The sequence below is a fragment of the Poecilia latipinna genome, unplaced genomic scaffold, assembly GCF_001443285.1.
Source record: "Poecilia latipinna isolate Pla-1442-1.1 unplaced genomic scaffold, P_latipinna-1.0 Scaffold25, whole genome shotgun sequence".
Taxonomy (NCBI): Eukaryota; Metazoa; Chordata; class Actinopteri; order Cyprinodontiformes; family Poeciliidae; genus Poecilia; species Poecilia latipinna.
Genome location: NW_015112641.1, coordinates 582442 through 602420, shown reverse-complemented (window position 1 = coordinate 602420; position 19979 = coordinate 582442). Strand labels below are relative to the sequence as shown.

At 37.6% G+C, this 19979-nt stretch overlaps 1 protein-coding gene across 3 annotated transcripts in view; it reads right to left on the bottom strand.

Moving 5' to 3' along the window:
- Nucleotides 1–19668, bottom strand: part of ube2o (ubiquitin-conjugating enzyme E2O) — a 42153-nt gene extending 22485 nt beyond the window's left edge. For 2 of the 3 annotated variants that reach the window (XM_015037795.1, XM_015037804.1), the window contains exon 1: nucleotides 18976–19668. In XM_015037795.1, coding sequence (XP_014893281.1) covers nucleotides 18976–19569 — 594 coding nt within the window. In that variant the 5' untranslated portion in view covers nucleotides 19570–19668. The remainder of the gene's footprint in view (nucleotides 1–18975) is intronic. The other variant, XM_015037814.1, reaches the window with a different exon arrangement.
- Between the last annotated feature and the right edge of the window lie 311 nt (nucleotides 19669–19979).

Below are 19979 nucleotides of genomic sequence, written 5' to 3'. Positions count from 1 at the left end.
CTCTTTGACACGCACCGTCCGCTGTGGGAGATTATTTAGACAGGTGTGTGCCTTTCCAGATCCTGTCCAATCTACCGAATTCACTACGGTAGATACAGGTTGATGAAAACGAATCTGTAGAAACATCTGAAGGATGAACAGTGGAAACGTGATTCAACTGAACTCAATTTTGAGCCTCATAGCTCACTTTTATTTATGAAATTTTCAGAAAACAAGCTTTTAATTAACAATGTGATTGTTTCTAAAATGAGGTGTGGGCATTTATCATGTTGTTTCTCATTTATTGTGATAAATTTCTTATGGTCAGAACGATACATAACAATTAATGATGTTTAAATGCCCCTAAACCTGTCCATATTGTCACGAATGTTATGCTTACCATTTCTCATTGTTTGTTTACTGAAAGCATTAAGGAATACTAATAAATTTGAAAATACAGGAACTGTGTGAAGCTTAATTACACCAATAACTTTTTATTATGCGACTGGTGTCCGAAAGAACCACAATATAAATGTTTTTCAAGAGTATCATTTGTGTTTGTGAGGCTATAATTACCTAAAAAAGATTTTGTAAATACTTCTTATTAGAGATACACAATATATCGGCAACAACATCAGTATCGGCAGATATTAGTAATTTTTTAACACATCGATGTCCTCTCGATAAATAAAACTGGGCCGATATAAACAACTGATATTTATTTTTATCAGTTTCTGGTGGAGGGAGGGGTTTCCCCACAGGTGTCAAAATGGTAATGAAATATATGTAATATTGGTAAATAGCAATGTTAATATCAGATATCAATATCAGCCGTTCTTCTTATGACTTTTATTGTTATCACAATATCACTGCAAAGTATCGTCATTAAACTTTAAGTCAATATCGCCCTAATGATATTATAAAATATGAATTTGTTTAGATTTAGGATTTTTTTCAACCTGTCAGTAAAATGTTTGCATTAGTGAGCTAATATAGGTTTGATTTTGTAAACCAAACGTAAAATGATTAAGCAGCTAATTATTTATTTAAAGAAACTGAGCTAGCTAAATAAATTTGCTTTTCTTTTGGGGATGGTGATGTCTCCATCTCCTCCTAGGCAAAACTGAGCCAGTAAAATTTAATCTAGTAAAAATAAAATAAAAATAGGGGATTCCTGACATTATTCACATTGAAGAGCTGGAAAAAAACATATTCATTGTTTTATAGCTGAACTTCCACTTACAGAAAGGGACTACCACAACACAGGAACTAACCGCACTAATCACAGAAATGCCTGATATTAGCTGCTAACTAATGAAAGAGGGTGCAGACGGTTTTAATTGTGGGCTCTGTAATCATGTTGCCTTTGTTGTGAATCATCAGTGAAGTCCTGTTTAACCGTACAGCTGTGCAGCACCAGCTGGTCTCAGACGCTCAATGTGACGCCGCCTCTTCGCTTCAAACAAAAACGGCCGATCACGGCAGAACGGCTCCTGCAAAATTACATAAACTAAACCAGCAGCAGCCTTTTCCAGTTTCACATAATAAATTTGACACATTTTGGTAAACAATAAATATCTTGTGATATAATGCTGATTACATTTCAGGTGAGAAAAAAGTTATTGAGCATTAATTTATCTTGTAAAGGAGTTGATGAGATGCAATTATTTTTGGTTTATTTGTTGATTTCTCTTTATTTGTACATTTTCATTGATGCAGGGAAGACAGAGCTCTGTAATACTGAGCTGTTTTAAAGAAATCATTATTTTTATTTCACTTTAAAGCATGTTAATCTTGACAATTCAATTATTAATTTATCAAGAATATAGAAACAAATAAAATTATTGTTGTTTACTGTTCTTAAAAGTAAACCTGAATCGGATCAAATCCGTACCTTTTGGACAGAGTTTTCAAAAACGGATTAAAGTGGGTGAACCTCAAACTGACTCACATAAATCTAAGTGTTTCATACCTGGAGTTGGCCAGTATGGCTTAAAAATAAAATCTCAGATTTTTACACAGCAAATCGGATCTCGGTATATAAAAAATGTCTCCCTTTATTTTCCTAAACGGGACACATCATGAAAAATCCACTTTTTTAGCCCTTAAATCCATTTTATTGTGCACTTTGAGTCTGTCGGAGTGCAGAAAAGTTGGATTTAGTCTCTACTGGTGCTGCTGAGATGCATTTAGATTCTGTTTGGTTCATATTTTTCAATATTTAGTTCTCTATATTTCAAATCCAGTTTTTTTTATAACACCAAAGTATTTGCTTTTTTTTTTAGCAGCAAAACTGTTAAAAAAGGTCATTAAATTCCAGCTAAACAATTTTGCAACTCCACCATTTTTATTTCTTGCAACAATTGTTGTAATCTAAGTTCAAAGCAGCAGAAATGACCAGTGAATAAGTCAAAATGTTGGGGTTATGTGTGTTTACCCACATAATCTTTTACACTATTAACCAGCATCATTTTACTGAACAAAGATGACTTTTCCCACTGATGTGGGAACATTTATAAGAAAAATAAAATGCATTCAAGCACCTCGAAGAGGTTCTCCTCCATCATCAAAAAGGATTTCCTGAAACTCTAGTAACAAAAATGTCAAAAATTAAATCTTCTTGAACAGTAAACTTTATTAATTGATTAAATTAATTTATCTCCCAGCCCAAATAATTCCCAATAAGTCACCTGGCCTTCTTAAAGACAGAAGTTTGAACAGAAACTTCTGTTTGAAACATATTATAAATGAAATGATTGAAAAAGGCCGAACAACCTGATAAAGAAGCCTCGTTCTGTTCTCGGGACGACTGTGGAAACCTGGCGATGCAAAGAATGATTCTTCACAAAATCAAGAAAAGATGGACAATGCTGACCACAGACAAACTCAGTCTCTCTTCAGTCAGAGGCTTCTTCAAATTTGCTGTAACACGGACAGCTACAAGAGATCTTTCCTGCCAACAGCCATCACTACAGTAACTCTTTGAAGAATTTCAATTAAAATGAGTTACAGCAACATTTAATTTCCCTTTGGGTTCAATAAAGTATTTTCAAATTTGAACGCAAGATCATACACCAAAACCAAGTTTCTGTGAACCGAGACAAGTGAGAAATATCACCTCAGCTTATTCAGACAGCACAACGTGAACAATATTCGAGTAAATTGGGTCACTAAGGAGCACTGCGGCAGACGCAGAACAAAGCTAATCTAAAATAAACGAATAAATCAAAGGTGATGTGTCTTTAAACATTCCTCTCTACCTGTGAGAGAAGCTTCAGGACCAGATGCTCTGCTTCCATGAACAAGCAAACACAGACAAGAAGGAAGCAGAGGAAGAGGCTGTGAGGAAGAGGAGCTGCTTAATGTTAAATATTCAACGGAAGGGTGAGGCTGTTTTCCATGAATTTCACCAGACTGAGGAAACAGGATCATAATATTGGGTGAGAGGAGAGGAAGGCGGCTGAATAAACCAGAGAAGCATAATGAAAAATGAGGAATCAAGGAACCAATTACAACTGAAGTTATTACAGACTAATTGTTAGAAGATACGACTACATGATGAATCAATAACTGGAGGACAAAATGTAATTTATTAAACATTGCTGGGACTTTGAAAATAGGTTGTAATTTTAGAAAATTAGAACATTTTAAATAACAGAAGTAGGCCCGTCACGATGATAAATTTTACTTGACGACAGATTGTCCCAGAAGTTATTGCAATAAACAATAATGTTGTTGTTTTGAGACCATTTTCAAGTAACAGCATAATAATGCAAAAACACATTTTCAAAGATAGATAAACTTTAAATTCTAATGATCTGGAAGACATTTTAAATATCCAAAATAAATAAACAAAACAGAAACAACAAAAAATTAATAATGAAGTCTCTAAAAAAATTGTCCTTCAAAAAGGGCAAGACCAGTTTTGGTCAAAAAAGAGGAAAAAAAGAGAAAAACGATCAATCATGCAAATGGAAATTATTGAGCCTGTTTTAATTTACCATACAATTAATTGATTTATTGTTTATTGTGACAGGCCAAGACTTGGATGCAATTTGCACGTATTGGTTCAGGGATAGCATTTGCTGGTGGATGCGATGCAGCCGATGCCAGGAGTGTTTGGGTCGAGATGACCGGACCTTCAAAATGTTTAGAAATACTAACACTTCTGTAAGGCAACGCTCCCGCTGTTACGCCGTGAAAACACAGAACTGCAAACAAAAACACGCCTCAGTTCTTGGCAGTAACTCTGATTTGTCATTGTAACCCAATAACACTGACTTCTGGGAGCAGAAGACTGCGTGCGTGCGTGCGTGCGTGTGTGTGCGCGCGCGTACAGAGGATCCAATCGATCAGTCGCCATGTTCTCTTGTAATCTGTTGAACAACAGACGACCTTTCTCTCAAGTCTCCACTGCTTGACACCTCAGCACACACACACACTTACACACACACTCACACCGACTTCCCTGCAAGCCTGTCTAAACCTTTTAGCTGAGAGAAGCACCAACACTTGGAGCTCTTCTTCATTAATATTCTTTCAATGCATCATGCTGCATTGCGCTACTATAGTAACACATTTCCTCACCTTCAGACAGGCAGTGTTGAAATCGGCTGCATTTAGCCTCTCTCTGAAAGTCAAGAACAGTCTGATAGAGCAAACATTTGGCCTTTGAGCAACGTGAACAGCAGAACTGTCCTATTAAACCGTTACTATAAAGAGAAAGAGCCAGTTGGAAGTAACCAAAGCCTAGAAATTGTAACTTTAGGCCTTTCCTAAACTAATGTTTACAACCTACTCTTTCACTCTGTTCACATTCAGTACTAGATTTTATTAAGGAACTGTATTAGTTTGCTTGAATCACCTCATGTAACTAGGTTTCAATGTTATAAACAAATCAGTCATCAAACCAATATAATTTATGGTTCTTCCTGAGCAATAAGATTTATTTAGGATCAACATTAAATTGCTAATAAAAACAGCAGTTAAAAATTCCTACGTTCCTGTATGAGTGAGTATTCATACATGGAAGGTCCTTTGGTCCTCTTCTTTGGTTCAGACCAAAAGTGAAAAACAGCAGCAAACTGTTTAGTAATGGACACCGCCGTCTATGGATTGAATTTAAAATAATGGAAGTCGACAGCATTGTCACCAGTTCATAATAAGACAAAAAGAAAGAAAGCACAACTAGCGTGGAGAATTAACTGCTACGTCTGTCGAGAAATTATAGTTTTCATCCATCGTTTATGTACAGATTAACCATGTTTGGCTTCTTCTGGTGCAGAATTATGATGCATGTCTGACGTTAACGATGTAAAAGTCAGATAAAATGTGACACGACCTGGTTATCTGGTTCTGTACTGACTGCAGATACTTTGAAAATAATTGGATACGTAACTGATTTTGCATCACATACAGGACTGGATAATAAATCAATAACAATATAACTTGTGACAGACATGTGATCAGTATCAATACATAATACGTCAGACAATTTCACTGAACTTTCACCGCGAGATAATGAAGGTTGGTGGAATAAACTAACTCACTCACTCACTCTTTGGTTACCTAGCAACCGATTCATTCTTTGGTTACCTAGCAACAACCTGTTTAGTAAGTTGCGCAGCAGCAGTTTCAGATTTCGCCACCAAGCCTCATAACTACTTAAAGATAAAAAACAACAACGTGGAATGGAAAACTGGATAAATCAGCAAAGCTCATGAACTAGTTTGGGAGTATTTCAGATATTAAAAGCGAACCAATAATTATGTATAACAATTGATATGAAACATTTGTCAATCATATTGTCCATCCATATATTTAAGCGGCACAAATCGGATTTACGGCGGGTGAATGGATCAGAATTGGGCCATTCCAAATCCTGTGAAAAAGTTGAATATGGACAAAATATATGCAGAAGAAGAAAAACTGAATTTGGGTCCCATTTGTCTGATGTGTAAAGACAGACAGAGGATCAATTTTATGGGAACGTCCTACGCTCATGCAACACAGGAGCATGCGCTTCAGGGAGACGAGTCATCACATGGCACTGAACAACCAATTAGAGGGGAACTAAGGGCAAAACGAACGCCATGTCACACTGGGCTTCTATATTTAAAACGTAAACTGATCTTTTAGTCGGAATGTCCTTTAATAACCCAAAATGTCATGTTTAACATTACAACTTCTCTAAAACACTTACAAAATTAATTACAAATAAAGCTGAACTCATTATCAATATCTATCACATGCTTGTTTATAAAGATGGCACTCACACAATATCAAACTCTTTAGTAACTGGTGTAGTAACCTGAACTGAGAAACCTAAAAAAAAATGAAGGATAAAGAGAGTTTGGCTGTTCATGTCAAGGAGAGGATGATGAAGTAAGCACCACGGACAGCTAACACCTGGAACCCATTACTGTGTAATAATGAAACAACCGTTTTAGTCAGGCCTTGATGAGGAAGAAGGTGGGCAGCCATGATGTTGTGGCCTCCGACATGTAAAAACAGGAGAGTGTTTGGCATTTGGTTTGAGATGAAAACTTGCACGTCTGCTTTTCCAAGCCAGCTGATAACGTAGAAGGAACCAGATTGATCACAAGAACTGAGACCAGGATTTGTCTTTGTTTTCCCAATCTAATTTACATAAGTCGTTATTCAGGTGCAGCACAATGAGGAAGGAGAAAGAGACTGCAGCAAACTGCAGCTTGAGGCCACGCCTGCCTGTTGGCTCAGGCGGTTTTCCACTCATGGCTCACTTGTCATTCACTCTCATCTTCAGAACATGAAGAAATCCGAACCATGGAAGTAAAAAGCAGCACAGACTAAGTCAGTATTTTAAAGGGAGGAAGCTGCATTGCACTGCACACACATTTAAACATCCTCGGTGTGTTTCTCTACTAGGTATGTCCCACTTAGGATATTTTAATATGTTGTCCCTGATACTGATCCAGGTCGTTTAAGATTAGTCATCTGCTGATAGAGTCCCAGTCTGACACTGCAGTCTCTCTCATCTGTTCCTCCAGAACAGAACAGATATTTGATCCTGACCAGAGTTGGTCCAGGATCAAAAAGCTGCTCCAACATGGGGTAGACAGGGTTAGGAAAACCACCAACTCACACACACACACACACACAATGTGTGCGAGTCAGTATTTGCAAATTCACATCCATGCATGTCTGCTCTGTACTGCATATAAATATTTCCTTTTGCACTCTGAACAGAATACAAAAAACTTTAAACATATGTAAAACAGACGAGATCAATTCCCATGTATTAAATTACTAGGCCTGAACAGCAAAGCGCTGTGAAGGTCTATTGTAATCATAGTGTTTCTTCTTTTTATTTTTGATTATGCTTCCGCCAAATGAATTGGCTTTTTGGGGGCTTTATCATATTCAAAAACTCACCAAACCTGTTCACCTCCTCGCCTGTGGGGGCACTACACAAGGAACTACTCAAGGAAACAGCATGAAAACCTCTAAAGAAGACACTAAGCGAAACTTCCTTCTTCACTAAATGCAATCTAAGAGTGGTGTCAGATTTTAACGGTTGTAGGATTTCTCTTTGGTCTTTGGCAGATGACCATGAGGCATTTCTCCCTCTAGTGCTGGACTCACACATTTGTTTTGCTTGTTTTTTCCCAGAATGCTCCACGATATAGACCATTTCCGGCTTTTGGAGCGGTCTCCAGTCCACTTTACATTCACATGTTGCAAACCTTGCTAGAGTTCACTTTCACCAAACCGTGAGTTTGCCGTTTTGGTCCACATCAGAGTCCAATTGTGCATTCAGACCTCCCCAAACAAACCAGACCTTCAAGGCAAACGAACCAGTTTGATTAAAACAGACTAATGGGGCTGGTATGAATGCACTCTTATTGTTAGTGTGGTTTAAACTTTTACTTCTTCATTGTGAAAAATAAATAAATAACTCTGAACTTCAAGACAGTCAAAGCTGGCTTGATCAGACCAAAACAGGAAACTGAACAGTTGTTGTCACTAATTATAGATGTACTATGACTAGCATCAAGTTTCTCAGCCCTAACAGCCCATTGATTCAGCTCCATGCTAAACCAGGAGCACATCAGCTAATGCAGGACGGCAGAGATGCTTAAAACGTGTTAGCATTCATGTGTTTGGACAGTTTAATTTCCCCTTGTTGCCCTTTGATGTGTGCTGGAAAATGCTGACTCAGTCGACAGCAAGAGAGAGACGAGCTGATGGACGAAACGGGAATCAGGAGCAGCTCGGCGTTTCTTTACGATTCCCTACAATGCAATAAGGCCGAAAAGAAGTCTCCTCTTTCAGCTTAGGTCAATAACAGACCAACTGACCAAGCACCTCTGCAATCAAACTGCTGAGAGTGAAGCAGGAAAATAAGAGCAGGACTTACTGTTGGAATCTAGATATAGATCTGGCACAGTAACAGGGCTGCAACTAATGATTATTTTAGTTATCACTTGTTGTGATGATTAACTGGACACAAAACGGCACATTTTGTGAGTATTTTTTAAACAATGTTCGAAATATATGAAAAGATGCAAATAATGCAGTGACATGCTTGAGTGCATGTTTGTAGCGAAGGACGTGTCTGCAAAAAAAAAAAGAAAAATACTTCTAACATTAACGTGAAAAGCTCAGCCCTTTCTGCTCGACTTATCAATACAATGTTGGGCTGATCTTTTGATTAATTTCTGGATTTACCAATTAATAACTGGATTTTACTGAGAAGTCGACTGATTTTTTTTTTAAGTTATTAAACTTGGCTAAATATAGCAAGCATTTTGAAAGAAAGTGACCTAAATCTTGTTTTTATAACTGAGAATAAATTTGAAAAAGAATGTGAAAACTAGATTATTTTCTTAAAGCATAGAAAATGGCCAAGTCCTAGTCAAATGTTGGGTCTGCGATGAATAACATCCTTTCCTACAAAGAGAAATAAACAAATCCGGCTCCTTTAATTTTGACCTTATGATTCTGGCCCACGTGACTAAAAGTTTGGACACCCCTGAGACGGGAGGAAAACAAGTAAGCATGCAAATGGAAAAAACTGAGCTCACTTTAATTTATCATGTGATTAACTGATTTATTCCTTATTTCGATAGGGTTAGTTTCCCCATTTACTCACAAACTGCTGTCTGTCTTCCTCTGGTCCTGACACATTTACACCTCAAGCCTTGAATGAACAAGGCTGAAACCCCAAAAGCCCTTTTCAGGGCTTTTGGGTTTTTTTTACAACAGAACAAACATCATGCAATCCCCCCTGCTGCTTTGTCACCCAATTCCAATCAGAGCCAAATTATTTCTGCCTGTGTTTATGTGTCCATAAATGTGAATCAGAAATCTCAGAGGAATGCCTCTCAGCCTCCTGCAGTCTGACTGAAGCCTATTGATTGGACCACACAGGAAGGATGCAAAGCTCTATTAAAGAGAGAGCAGCACAAGGCCTTTTATCCAGAAAGTCCAAAGGGAAATGACGAGAGGACTAATGGCACAGACTGTCTATTACTGAGCAATCTACTGACTGTGTAATATGAACCAATAGAAAAACTCTGATCAAAAGTAGGAGAAATGTACCACAATAGGCGACAGAAAAAAGAATGATACAAAAAATAAGGTGGATTAATGATCAATTTGTTTAATCGTGATTAATCAATTATTGAAATAATTGTCAACTAATTTAGTAATCAATTAATTATTAACTGGAGTATAAAGACTAAAAAAAAAAGGCCATTTGTTGAAGTAACGACACACTCGGACATGTAATTAACACAAAAAATATACAGATTTAAAATGAGAAACCTTCTTTATCTGTAAAGATAGCAAGAACTCGTCAAGTGGCACTCGGTTCAAATTCTGTAAAAATAAAATCTCCTAAGCACCTTTTTCTGTCCAATTACTAATCTGTTAATTAAAAAAATTAGCAACAAATCAGTCAAACACTGTATAGATGCCAAGCAGAAAGGTCTGAGCTTTTCACATGTTGCTGCTAAAAGTAACGTTTTTGGCTCCAGATGCATCCTTTCCCATAAAGAATCAAGCGTACGTAGGCCTGTCGCAACAAGTCCTAATTTAATTAATTGCATGATAATTTCCATTTGCATGATTTTGCATTTTTCTCTTTTCCATTTCTGCCAAGAGCTGGATGATAAAAGTCTTCAGTTTGGTGAAGACAAACATTTAAATCTCCAAATACCAGAGAAACTTAAATTATTTCCACATTGTATAACACTTAAATCTTGGATTCTCATCCTTAAATGTACATTTATTTATACATTTTAATATCAGTAGCATTTTTGATCTTTGAGGCACCCATATTTCCCAATTAGCTCCTGTTTAAAAAAAACTGTTTTTTAAGCAAGTTTATATTTATACTTTTTTAACTCGATGTACTCCACATTCTGATAAAAAAAAAACTCCATTTGGTTGTTCTAATACATTTTTTTTAATTTCCTTCTATTAAATTATAAACCCACTCTCCGTCACAAAACATTTTTTTATAAATGCATTTCTAATGTATAAATGAGCCTTAAACAAAGATTTTTCAGAATCCAACAACAGAATAACTGTTGAAGGCTTTACCTTCTGCTTTGCAAAGAGGTAAAGCCAAGAAAGAGTCATGAAGATGGAAAGAGAAGATGGCGACATGGTGCAAGGGAGGGGTCACAGAAAAGCACAGAAGAAAGTAAAGAAGAGGCAGGCTGCCTGTCCAACAAGTAGGTGATCAAGACAGATCCCAGGAGGAAGATGGAGAGCTGAGAAACAAGAAAAGCAAGAGCCAGAAATAGACAAGAGTGCAGTAGATGGTAGTGACAGTAAGAGAGGTTTGGGAGGGGTGCGACTGGGTAGACAGAGAGTGCACCGTCTCCCAAATGGGCAGGACCGATACTGCAGAGGAAGAAAAGGGAGGATGAGATGATGGAGGACGGAGAGAAACAGGAATGAGGGCAAGTCATTGCAGAATCTATAATAATTTCCCTGCATGTGTGCCGGTGTGGTGTGAGCAGCGGGAGGAGGATCCATTATCGAAGGAGCTGGACAACTGGCCAGTCAGCAGCACATTACATCAGCGTTGGCCTGCTGGAGCGCTGAGAGGTGAGGAAGGTGCTGAATATGGGCTGGGAGGGAGGGCGACGGGTTAGGGAGAAGGGCTGAGTGGGGAAGGTAATAAATAAGGAAGCAGGGCAAAATGGAGACGCAACAGAAGGCATGGAGAGAGGAGGAGGACGAGGGAAGATTCTGGGGAAAAGAAAGCAGAACTAGGAGGGTAAAAGTGTTTAAATGTGAAACTGTAATGGAGTGATGTCACAATAAACTTTACCGGACGATAAACTGACTCAGAGATTATTGCGATTAACTATAATATTGATGTTTTGAGACAATTTTCAAATAATATAATTGTAATGAAATAATAATGCATGAACATCTTCCCAAAGACAGATAAACTTTAAATTCTAAGTACACTGGAACTGGAAGACATTTAAAATATCTAAAATACACAAAACAACGGAAAAAAAAGAGTTATGAAGTCTCTGTAAACAAAATTGTCCTTCAAAATAAAGGCTAGGTCTTCACCAGACTGAAGACTTTTATCATCCAGTTTTGGGTAGAAAGAGAAAACAAATGGTAAATCATGGATGTGGAAAGGATTATTGCGACAGATTTAGTGACATCATTTCAGATTTATAGAAAACAGGAGTTGCCTACATCCTGGCTCTAACGGGCTGAGTCTACCGGAGGGCTTCGATTTATCCCACATAACACGGCAGAAGAAGATCCGTTAAAGAAAATCAGATTTTTACTGGAACTCACAACAATATGGGCTCTCACAATATCAAAGCACAGCAGCAGAGAAGTTGGTTTCCCACAGCGCTATCCGTTTACTGTCAGAATGTAATTATATCTGGTGAAGTAAGTATGAGCTGTTACTGTATTATTGGACCCAATTGTGAATGTGTCATTATAGCTGCAGCTCCACTCACCAACCACTTTAATATACACCTTGTACTGCTTTAGGATTGGAACCCACTGTTCCCTCAAAGCTGCTTTAATTCTATGTATTTGATTTAACAATGTGTCAGAAACAATCCTGAGAGATTTTGGTCCAAATCACAATGTGAATGTGAATCTGATGCTGCTCTGGAGTCCAGAGAACTCATCGTCATGCAGGGCTGCAATTAATGATTATTTTAGTAACCGATAAATCTATCAATTATTCTGACAAAAAATTGGCACATTCTGCACATTTTTCATTTGACTATACAATACTAGAAATGCATTAAAAGATACAAATAAGCAATTCAAGTTAGATTTTTTAATTTTTTTATTTTTGCCTAAAATGCAAAAACATTACATTCCTTTAGTATATGTAGGCTGATACATCTGGAGATTAAAAAATACTTTGAACATCAAAATGTGAATAGCTCAGCCCTTTCTGTATGATTATTTTTCAATAATAATAATAATAATAATAATAATAATAAGTGGTGCTAAAATAACTGAGCAATTGATTTGAACTTAATATTAGCAGAAAATGAGAAGTGGTTAAAATAACAAAAAGATGCAAGGCTTTCAGAAATCAAATAATCCAAAGAAAGCAAGTTCATATTCATTTAGAAACAACAACACTAATATTTCAACTCAGGAAGAGTTCAGAAATCAATGTTTGGTGGAAAAACCAGGAGGTTTTCAATGGGGTTCAGGGCAGTGGGCTCTTAATTTTTACAGAGCTGTATATAGTAAAACATCAGCAATCTTTAGCAGAAATGATCTATTAAAAAAAAAACATACAAAACCTACAGAAATACCAGTTTTACCTACAGAAATACCAGTTTTACCTACAGAAATACCAGTTTTATTCAGAGCACCACTATGTGTTGCATGTTTTATTTAGCTAATTTTCTGGGGAAACAAAAACTTCAACTCAAGACACACAATAAGTGTTATGAGAGATGAAATTTATTAAAAATGAGAATTTGCTCAGTCTGTCATTTTACATAAGGTTTTATGACACTGAAGTCGTTCTTCAGAGCATTCAGAGACATAAATCTACACATTTCTTGGAATGTAAACGTGCATGTAAGTTGTATTTTTCATAACAATGCACACATTATTCAAACAATGAGCCAGAGTGACTATGTTTGATGGAAATGGATGTAATAAAAGCTGGAGATGGATCAAACATCACAGTGGTGTAGGGTGACTACATCTGTAATGTGATTACAGTGGATGATGATACTATTCTCTGTAACAGCAAAAATGAGAATAAACACTGCTGTGAATAAATACTTCACCCTTCCAGATTTCTACAAAAAGTAGTGTTAAATAAATATTTTATTTATCTTGGTGACAGCTATTCAAACCACTAATGTATAATTACTGGTCTGAGGAATAATCACTTATATAGAACCTGTTCAAGGTTTACCAAAGAAAACTTGCTCAGCCTGCTGGCTGGGGCGCTAGCGCAGTCATTCATCCAGCGGCCCGTTATGTTTTTGGATTAAAAAATGTTTAAAGTTGACAGGAAATTTTAAAATATCACTTCATAATCATGTGTTATTGAAAGACTGGAAGACTGACACTTGAACACCAACAATAAAGTCTTAAAAAATGCAAACATTTTATAAAGACTTAATGAAATCAGCAATGCTTAGCCTGGTGTGGGCACAAGTAAAGCCTGGTGGCCCGCCAGGCTTATAATACACTGGGGGAAACCCTGCTGTTTGACAACATGCACTAGGCTGAAATTGTCACAAAGAATCACATCATACCCCAATTAAAGAATTTCAAGAACAGATGAGAAACAAAATCATTGTCAGTTTTATGTGTGGAAAAGGTAACAAAGCCATCTATAGGACTCTGTGTTTGTGGAGGACCAAATTATCCACAATTACAGAAAACATGGAAGAATGGTGAACCGTCTGAGGAAAGTCCAGGCCTACCATAATTACTCCGACTCATCAAAGGATCAACATCTACAGCGCTACAGGTCGCAATTAAGTTAGAGTTCATGTTAACAAAAGGGAACTAAGTGAAAAAGACATTCATCCATATAAAATCCTGAATCCTAGTTTTCTCTAAACATAAATGGATATTCTGATTTTGAATGGGGTCAACATTACTCACAGCTGTTCATAACAGTGTATGTCCATGTTTAAGTAAATGTTATAAAAAAGGAAATAAATGTTAAATAATCCAAATGGCAAAACAATACAGGTTTCAGGAAAACTGGGTGAACATTGGTGAGTTATGGAAAACTTCTGTTTATTTAGGGAAGACTTTAGTCTGAGCCGATTTTTTTCTGGGTAATTTATCCAAATGATGGGATCTGGTCAAACATGCTAGCAGAGAAAAGGCACTGAAGGCTCAGTGAGATTTAAACAAAACAATGAGTCACGGAAATCCCAATGGTTTGCTAGTTCATATGATGACATAACTAGTTCCTGTCCTGAATAAATAGATACCCTATTGACGCATTGCACTGTTAATTAAGAGTGTCTGGATGCTGCTGTGAACAGGTTTCTCATTCTCTCTGGTACATGTGTAGATAATCCAGCCATAGTGTCCCATCAGCTGAAAACTCTTCCAGTCAGGATTGTTGAATTTTTTTTAAAAAGCTGGGTCACAGCTGACTGCTCTGTCGCCTCAAACTGGTGCTCAGAAATGTATTTATACCTTCTTACAGGCATCCACACCTACATGTTTACATGTATTCCACACCAAGTTCTAAACTCACAACAACACGGTGTCTCAAAGAAGACGTCTTTCAACTCCTGTGGGTCACTTCTTCACCTTGTGAACAACTTTCTCACCTCCAACAAATCCTGCGTCATCCCGACTCAGTGTCTGATGACAAGGACAAGACTACAGCAGACGGAGGGCGCAGCGCTTCTGTGTAATGAGGGACAAGACAACAGGAGGACAAAACTGGTGCAACAAAGTCAAAAGAAGACTTTTGTTTGTCCTCCATGTTGCACTAGTTTGTTCTACTCCAAGGTTTCCCCCAGAAAACTTGCTAAGCCTGGTGTTTGGGTGGCACGGCAGTCATTCATCCAATGACCCGTCGTGTTTTTGAGTTAATTTTTTTTTTTTAAGTTGTCAGGAAATTTGAAAATTTCACTTGATAATTATGTGTTATTGAAATATTGGAAGATTAACACCTGAACACCAACTATAAAGTCTTATAAAATGCAAAGATTTTAAAAAGACTTAAATAAATAAGAAGTGCTTAGCCTGGTGGCCCGCCAGGCTTACAATACACTGGGGAAAACCCTGTACTTTAATGCCACGAAGAGTGATCAAGATTACAGATGTTGGTCAGTGTTTGACACTTTCAGGAACGTCAGACTTTAGGTTTGTTCGTGTGGTTTTATTTCTAGATCCAAAAGAGAAATGAGATTCTAGATTACTGAAAAAATACATCTATCATTACAGAAATGTACAAAATAAAATCGGATTTTCCATATAGTAGCAGTGTCTCAAAATGTCTTAGTTTTTTTTCAAGCAAATGTTCGACTTTTTAAACTCAGAAATTTCTGAGTTTTTTTCTAGAAACTTTCTAAGTTTTTCCAGGAAATTTCTGACTTTGGAAATTCAGAAATTCGCCTTTTTTCCCTCTGGAAAATTTGAGCTTAATCTCAAAGTTTCTTTGTTTTTTGGTGGACATTTACACCTTTGTTTCTTCTATCTACAACGGCCCCAATGCGCTGTCACAGTTACTGCTAATTTAAAGAAAGTTGTAACAGCATATAATAAAATAGGAGTAAGTCCAGGATTTGATTAAAACCAACAAACTGATGAGAATTTTAAATGAATCAGAGAACAGAAGGTGGGATGATACCATTTCAAAAAGCAAAAGCCTGCACATTACCATAACAGCCATCTGGTACCAAACACAGCCTGTCTGATTCAGGCAGGATTTTTTCATTCTTATTCTATTACATTACATTTCTCCAGACAGTTTAGAGACATTGGTTGCATCTACCATCAGTAATGAAGTCTAAGTTGTTCCCTCTACCATTTGTCCCACCCATATTTCTCAACCACAATTACGTTCCCTTTCAGCCCATTTCTGTCAGCAGCAGTCAGACCCACTGCGACCTTCCTGTTATCTTCATTACCACACTCGCCTCCTCCTTCCTCCACCTGCTCCACCCATAGAAAAGCTGCTGCTGCCACACAGGAGATTCTGCTTTGGTCTCAACTCACCTGAACTCACAACCATCTACACAAGCAGAGCAAAGTAGCGACTTTGGACTGGGAAATGGATCGACTGATCAAATGTTCTGTTTTTGAAGATTTAATTTTTGGAAAATCAGGATTTTTTTTTTCACCAGTGCACTTCTTGGGTCTCCATATTTCACAGACACCAAAGTGATGCCAGACCTGCCTTCTCGTTTGACAAACATTTTCTACAGCTTCTACTTATTTAGACTTTGAATTCAGCTTTGAATTTAGGTTAAGTCACAATTTTTTAAACAAAACCCTGTGTTTGAAAATATGTGGAATTTCTTTTCAAGAAAACTAAAAAAAAAAAAAAAAAGCTATTAAAATCAGAAATCAAATTTATTTTTAATCCATGTGGCCCAGTCATTCAGTGAACTGACATGTGAGCAACCTGCACCAACCATCTTGTTGCAAAATCATCAACAATGGCATAGATGTTATAACAAGTTATGTCTCAATATGAAAAGGAGGCATTTCCTATTTTAACGTGTTACTGAAAATAAATGTAAGAAGTTCAGAGACACAGTACGTATTATAATATCACCATAAAATGTCACTATTGCCTGAGGTAAACAGATTTTCTTTAAGTTATCACTAAGATATCTAAATGAGCAGAGCAGATTTCTCTGTGAAAAGCTTTTCTTTTCCCTCCACTGCAGTTTAAATCCCAGGTGATGTGAACGATCATCCAACACAATAACAGCAAAATCTTTCATAACATTATTAAGTTGGTGCTCCTTTCAGGTGTCCTAATTTCTAACCACACCAACTCATCTTACATAACTGACTGTTGAAGCGTCAGTTGTTGGTGCATGGTATCCACACACCAGCTAATTAAAGCATGCTAGCAGTCAGGTGTTATTAGGAGGAAACAATCCTCATATTTAATCATTTAGTAACAGTTTCAGTGGCCACATCCACAGAATTTGCAACTAAAAAAATATCTCAAGTTTTAAAGTAACAGAATCAAAACAAAAGACTAGAGACAAACTGAAACACATAAATTGAGAAACATTTCTTATATAATTAAACTGCTGCAAATGTTGTGTAATAACTTGTTATTTTAATGCCACTTATTGGCTCAGCAAATTGTGGAGCTTCAAGTTAAACCAGACTGTCCAGCACAAAATTGTGCAGAACTGCACAGCTCAAAATAATGTCACAAACTTTCTCAAACGTGCCACAGTTAATCATGCCTCCATAGAGGAACTCTCCTGTAATACTAGCTTTAGCTATAAATCCCAGTGAATTATTGGAAGACCAAATTGACAATAACAACCCATTAGACTGCAATTGCACATTAGAGATACACAGCAACCTGCTTTTTAAATATCTTTACCTATTCTGGGTATTGTGTTTATTAAAGTTCAGCCTAAATAGTGGAGCAGCAAACTTTACATTAAAGATACATTTTTCTCTTCTATCCAACTAAATAAAAGTTGTTCAAAGCCACAAATGTTCTGTGAACCTTTGAGATTTTGGGGTCAAAGCAAACAGGAAGTTGCTGTGTAAAAAGTAAAAGTGAGTTCTGGATGCTTGCAACTGGACAGTAAAGGCTTCGATGGCCGCCTCTGCAGGACATATTGTGTCCAAACGGCATTGTTGGAGTAACACTGGTAAACCTTTGTTATGACAGGCTGAATGACCAACCAGAACTTTACTCATTCATTAAAAAAATAAAAAATACAACAGTGCAAAAACAGAACTGAGAGTTTCAACAGGCTTCTTCTGGTGCCGTCCAGAAAAAGAAAGCAGGCTGTTCAGCTTTTCCAGACTCATTTTTCTTTGAACCTGTTGACTCTTGCACTGGTGAAGGGAAGTCCTAACTATTGCACACAAACTACAAAAACGCTTCCCCATTTCCTAATTAGCAACAAGGATATTTCATATCTGCTGATCCATTTGGAGGTCAAGATACAAAAAACATCATATATTGTAACTGGAAGTACTTCACCCTGTTCTAACATTTAAATATTCATTTGGTATTTTGTAATTATGTTATTTATTTTGTAATTATGTTATTTATTTTGTATTATTGATAGAGAATTCGCTACGTCTACTTTGTATCCATCTTTGACAATAAACCAGTAAACCAAGACATAGATCAACATAATAGATTGGTGCATTATTTTCCAGATTCATCCAGAGACCATAGTCATGCTTGGCTACCAAGGAATCGACAGATATGTAAACAACCAAATCATTTCGTAACAGAACACCACTAACAAGCATTTTTTCATGTCAACACTAATTCTGATGTTGACTCTGTCTCTGTGTGATGTTAGTTCAGGACTGTCAGTCCATTCAACCAAACAGTTAGCGTTTGATTAGTAACTGCTCATCTCTTGCTAGATAGCCTGGTCACACCCAGCTGAGGAACTCCAGAATCAGGATGAAATAATCAATAGGTGTGATTTTACAGCTGGACACCTGCTGAAACATGGACACCTGCACAAAGTCGACTGTTGACTGAATACATTTAGCTTAGCAAAATGAAAACTGTGAGATAGAACAGCCCTGTTTAGCTGAGAGATAGGCAGCTAGCCTGCTAGCTAGTTTGTGTGCTTAGATGCTAGCCAATTAGCGAGCTAGGTTTGTAGTTCCAGGCAGATTAGGGGGGGACCTTATCCCTTGACTGAGTTCTGTGCAGATTTATCTCCAGCAAAAAACCCAAAAGCAAACGCGTTAGTGTTGAGCAGCATCGTAGTCAGGCTGGAACAGACACCCGTTGTCAGTGTAAGCAGTTAAAACAAAAGCCGGTGGTACCTTTGTCTCTCTGATGTCCTGCTTGGCTCCTTCGGGGTACCACTGCACGCGGACAAACCCCCTTCCGAGAGGCCGACTCGGGGTGTCCATGGCACTTTCAGTATCCGAACCACACGGGACTCGTCCTCCTCCTCCTCCTGCGCCGCCGCCCCCACCACCACCACTACCACCGCCGCCTCTCCCTCCGCCATCGTCGAGGTCCGAATCTGAGTTAAAATCCTCCTCCCCGTGAATCATCCGAACGATGCCGTACCGGACTGAGCCGCGATACCGTCCGGAGACCAGGTCGTGGGAAAACAGCAGCCGCTGCGAGCCGTCTGCCGTGGGAGACAGAGCCATGGATGGAGGTTCCGAACCCGGGCTCGGTGCGGGAGAAAGGCCGGGTGTCGGGGATGCAGCCGTGCGCGTTTCGTCCGTTGGTGCTGTCGCCGCATCCGATGCTACGGGCTCCGCCATCGCTGCTGTTGTCAAGGAGTGATGTAAGAAGCGCGAGGATGACGGTGAAGTGAAAGGGCTGAAACTGGAAGCAGTGAGGTGCACGTGTTTACGTAGCGACGGAGGGCATACGTGGTATGTAGCGGTTAGGAGCGTCATCACGCAGTACCATTTGCCACCACTAAGAGGCACCCTTAAACACAAACTTGAGGACAATAATTTTGAAAGTCAATATCGCTGTTATTTTAAGGAGAAATTTAGAGCTCGCCAAAACAGACACTCCCCAATAAATTTACAGGAGAGTCAATTTTATTTTTAATATTTAAAAAATATATATATATATATATATATATATATATATATATATAGATAGATAAAGCAATCTATAACTGTTTCTATGTATCAAAAACTTATAAAACACAGAACTAGTTAAATTATTTAAATTAGAAGGTAGTAGCATATAATTATTTCAATATTCATTTAAAAATTTAAAGTTTATTAAGCACTAATGCTGACACATTAAATATTCATTTGATGATTTAATTTATTGCACTGTTGGGCTCCACTTG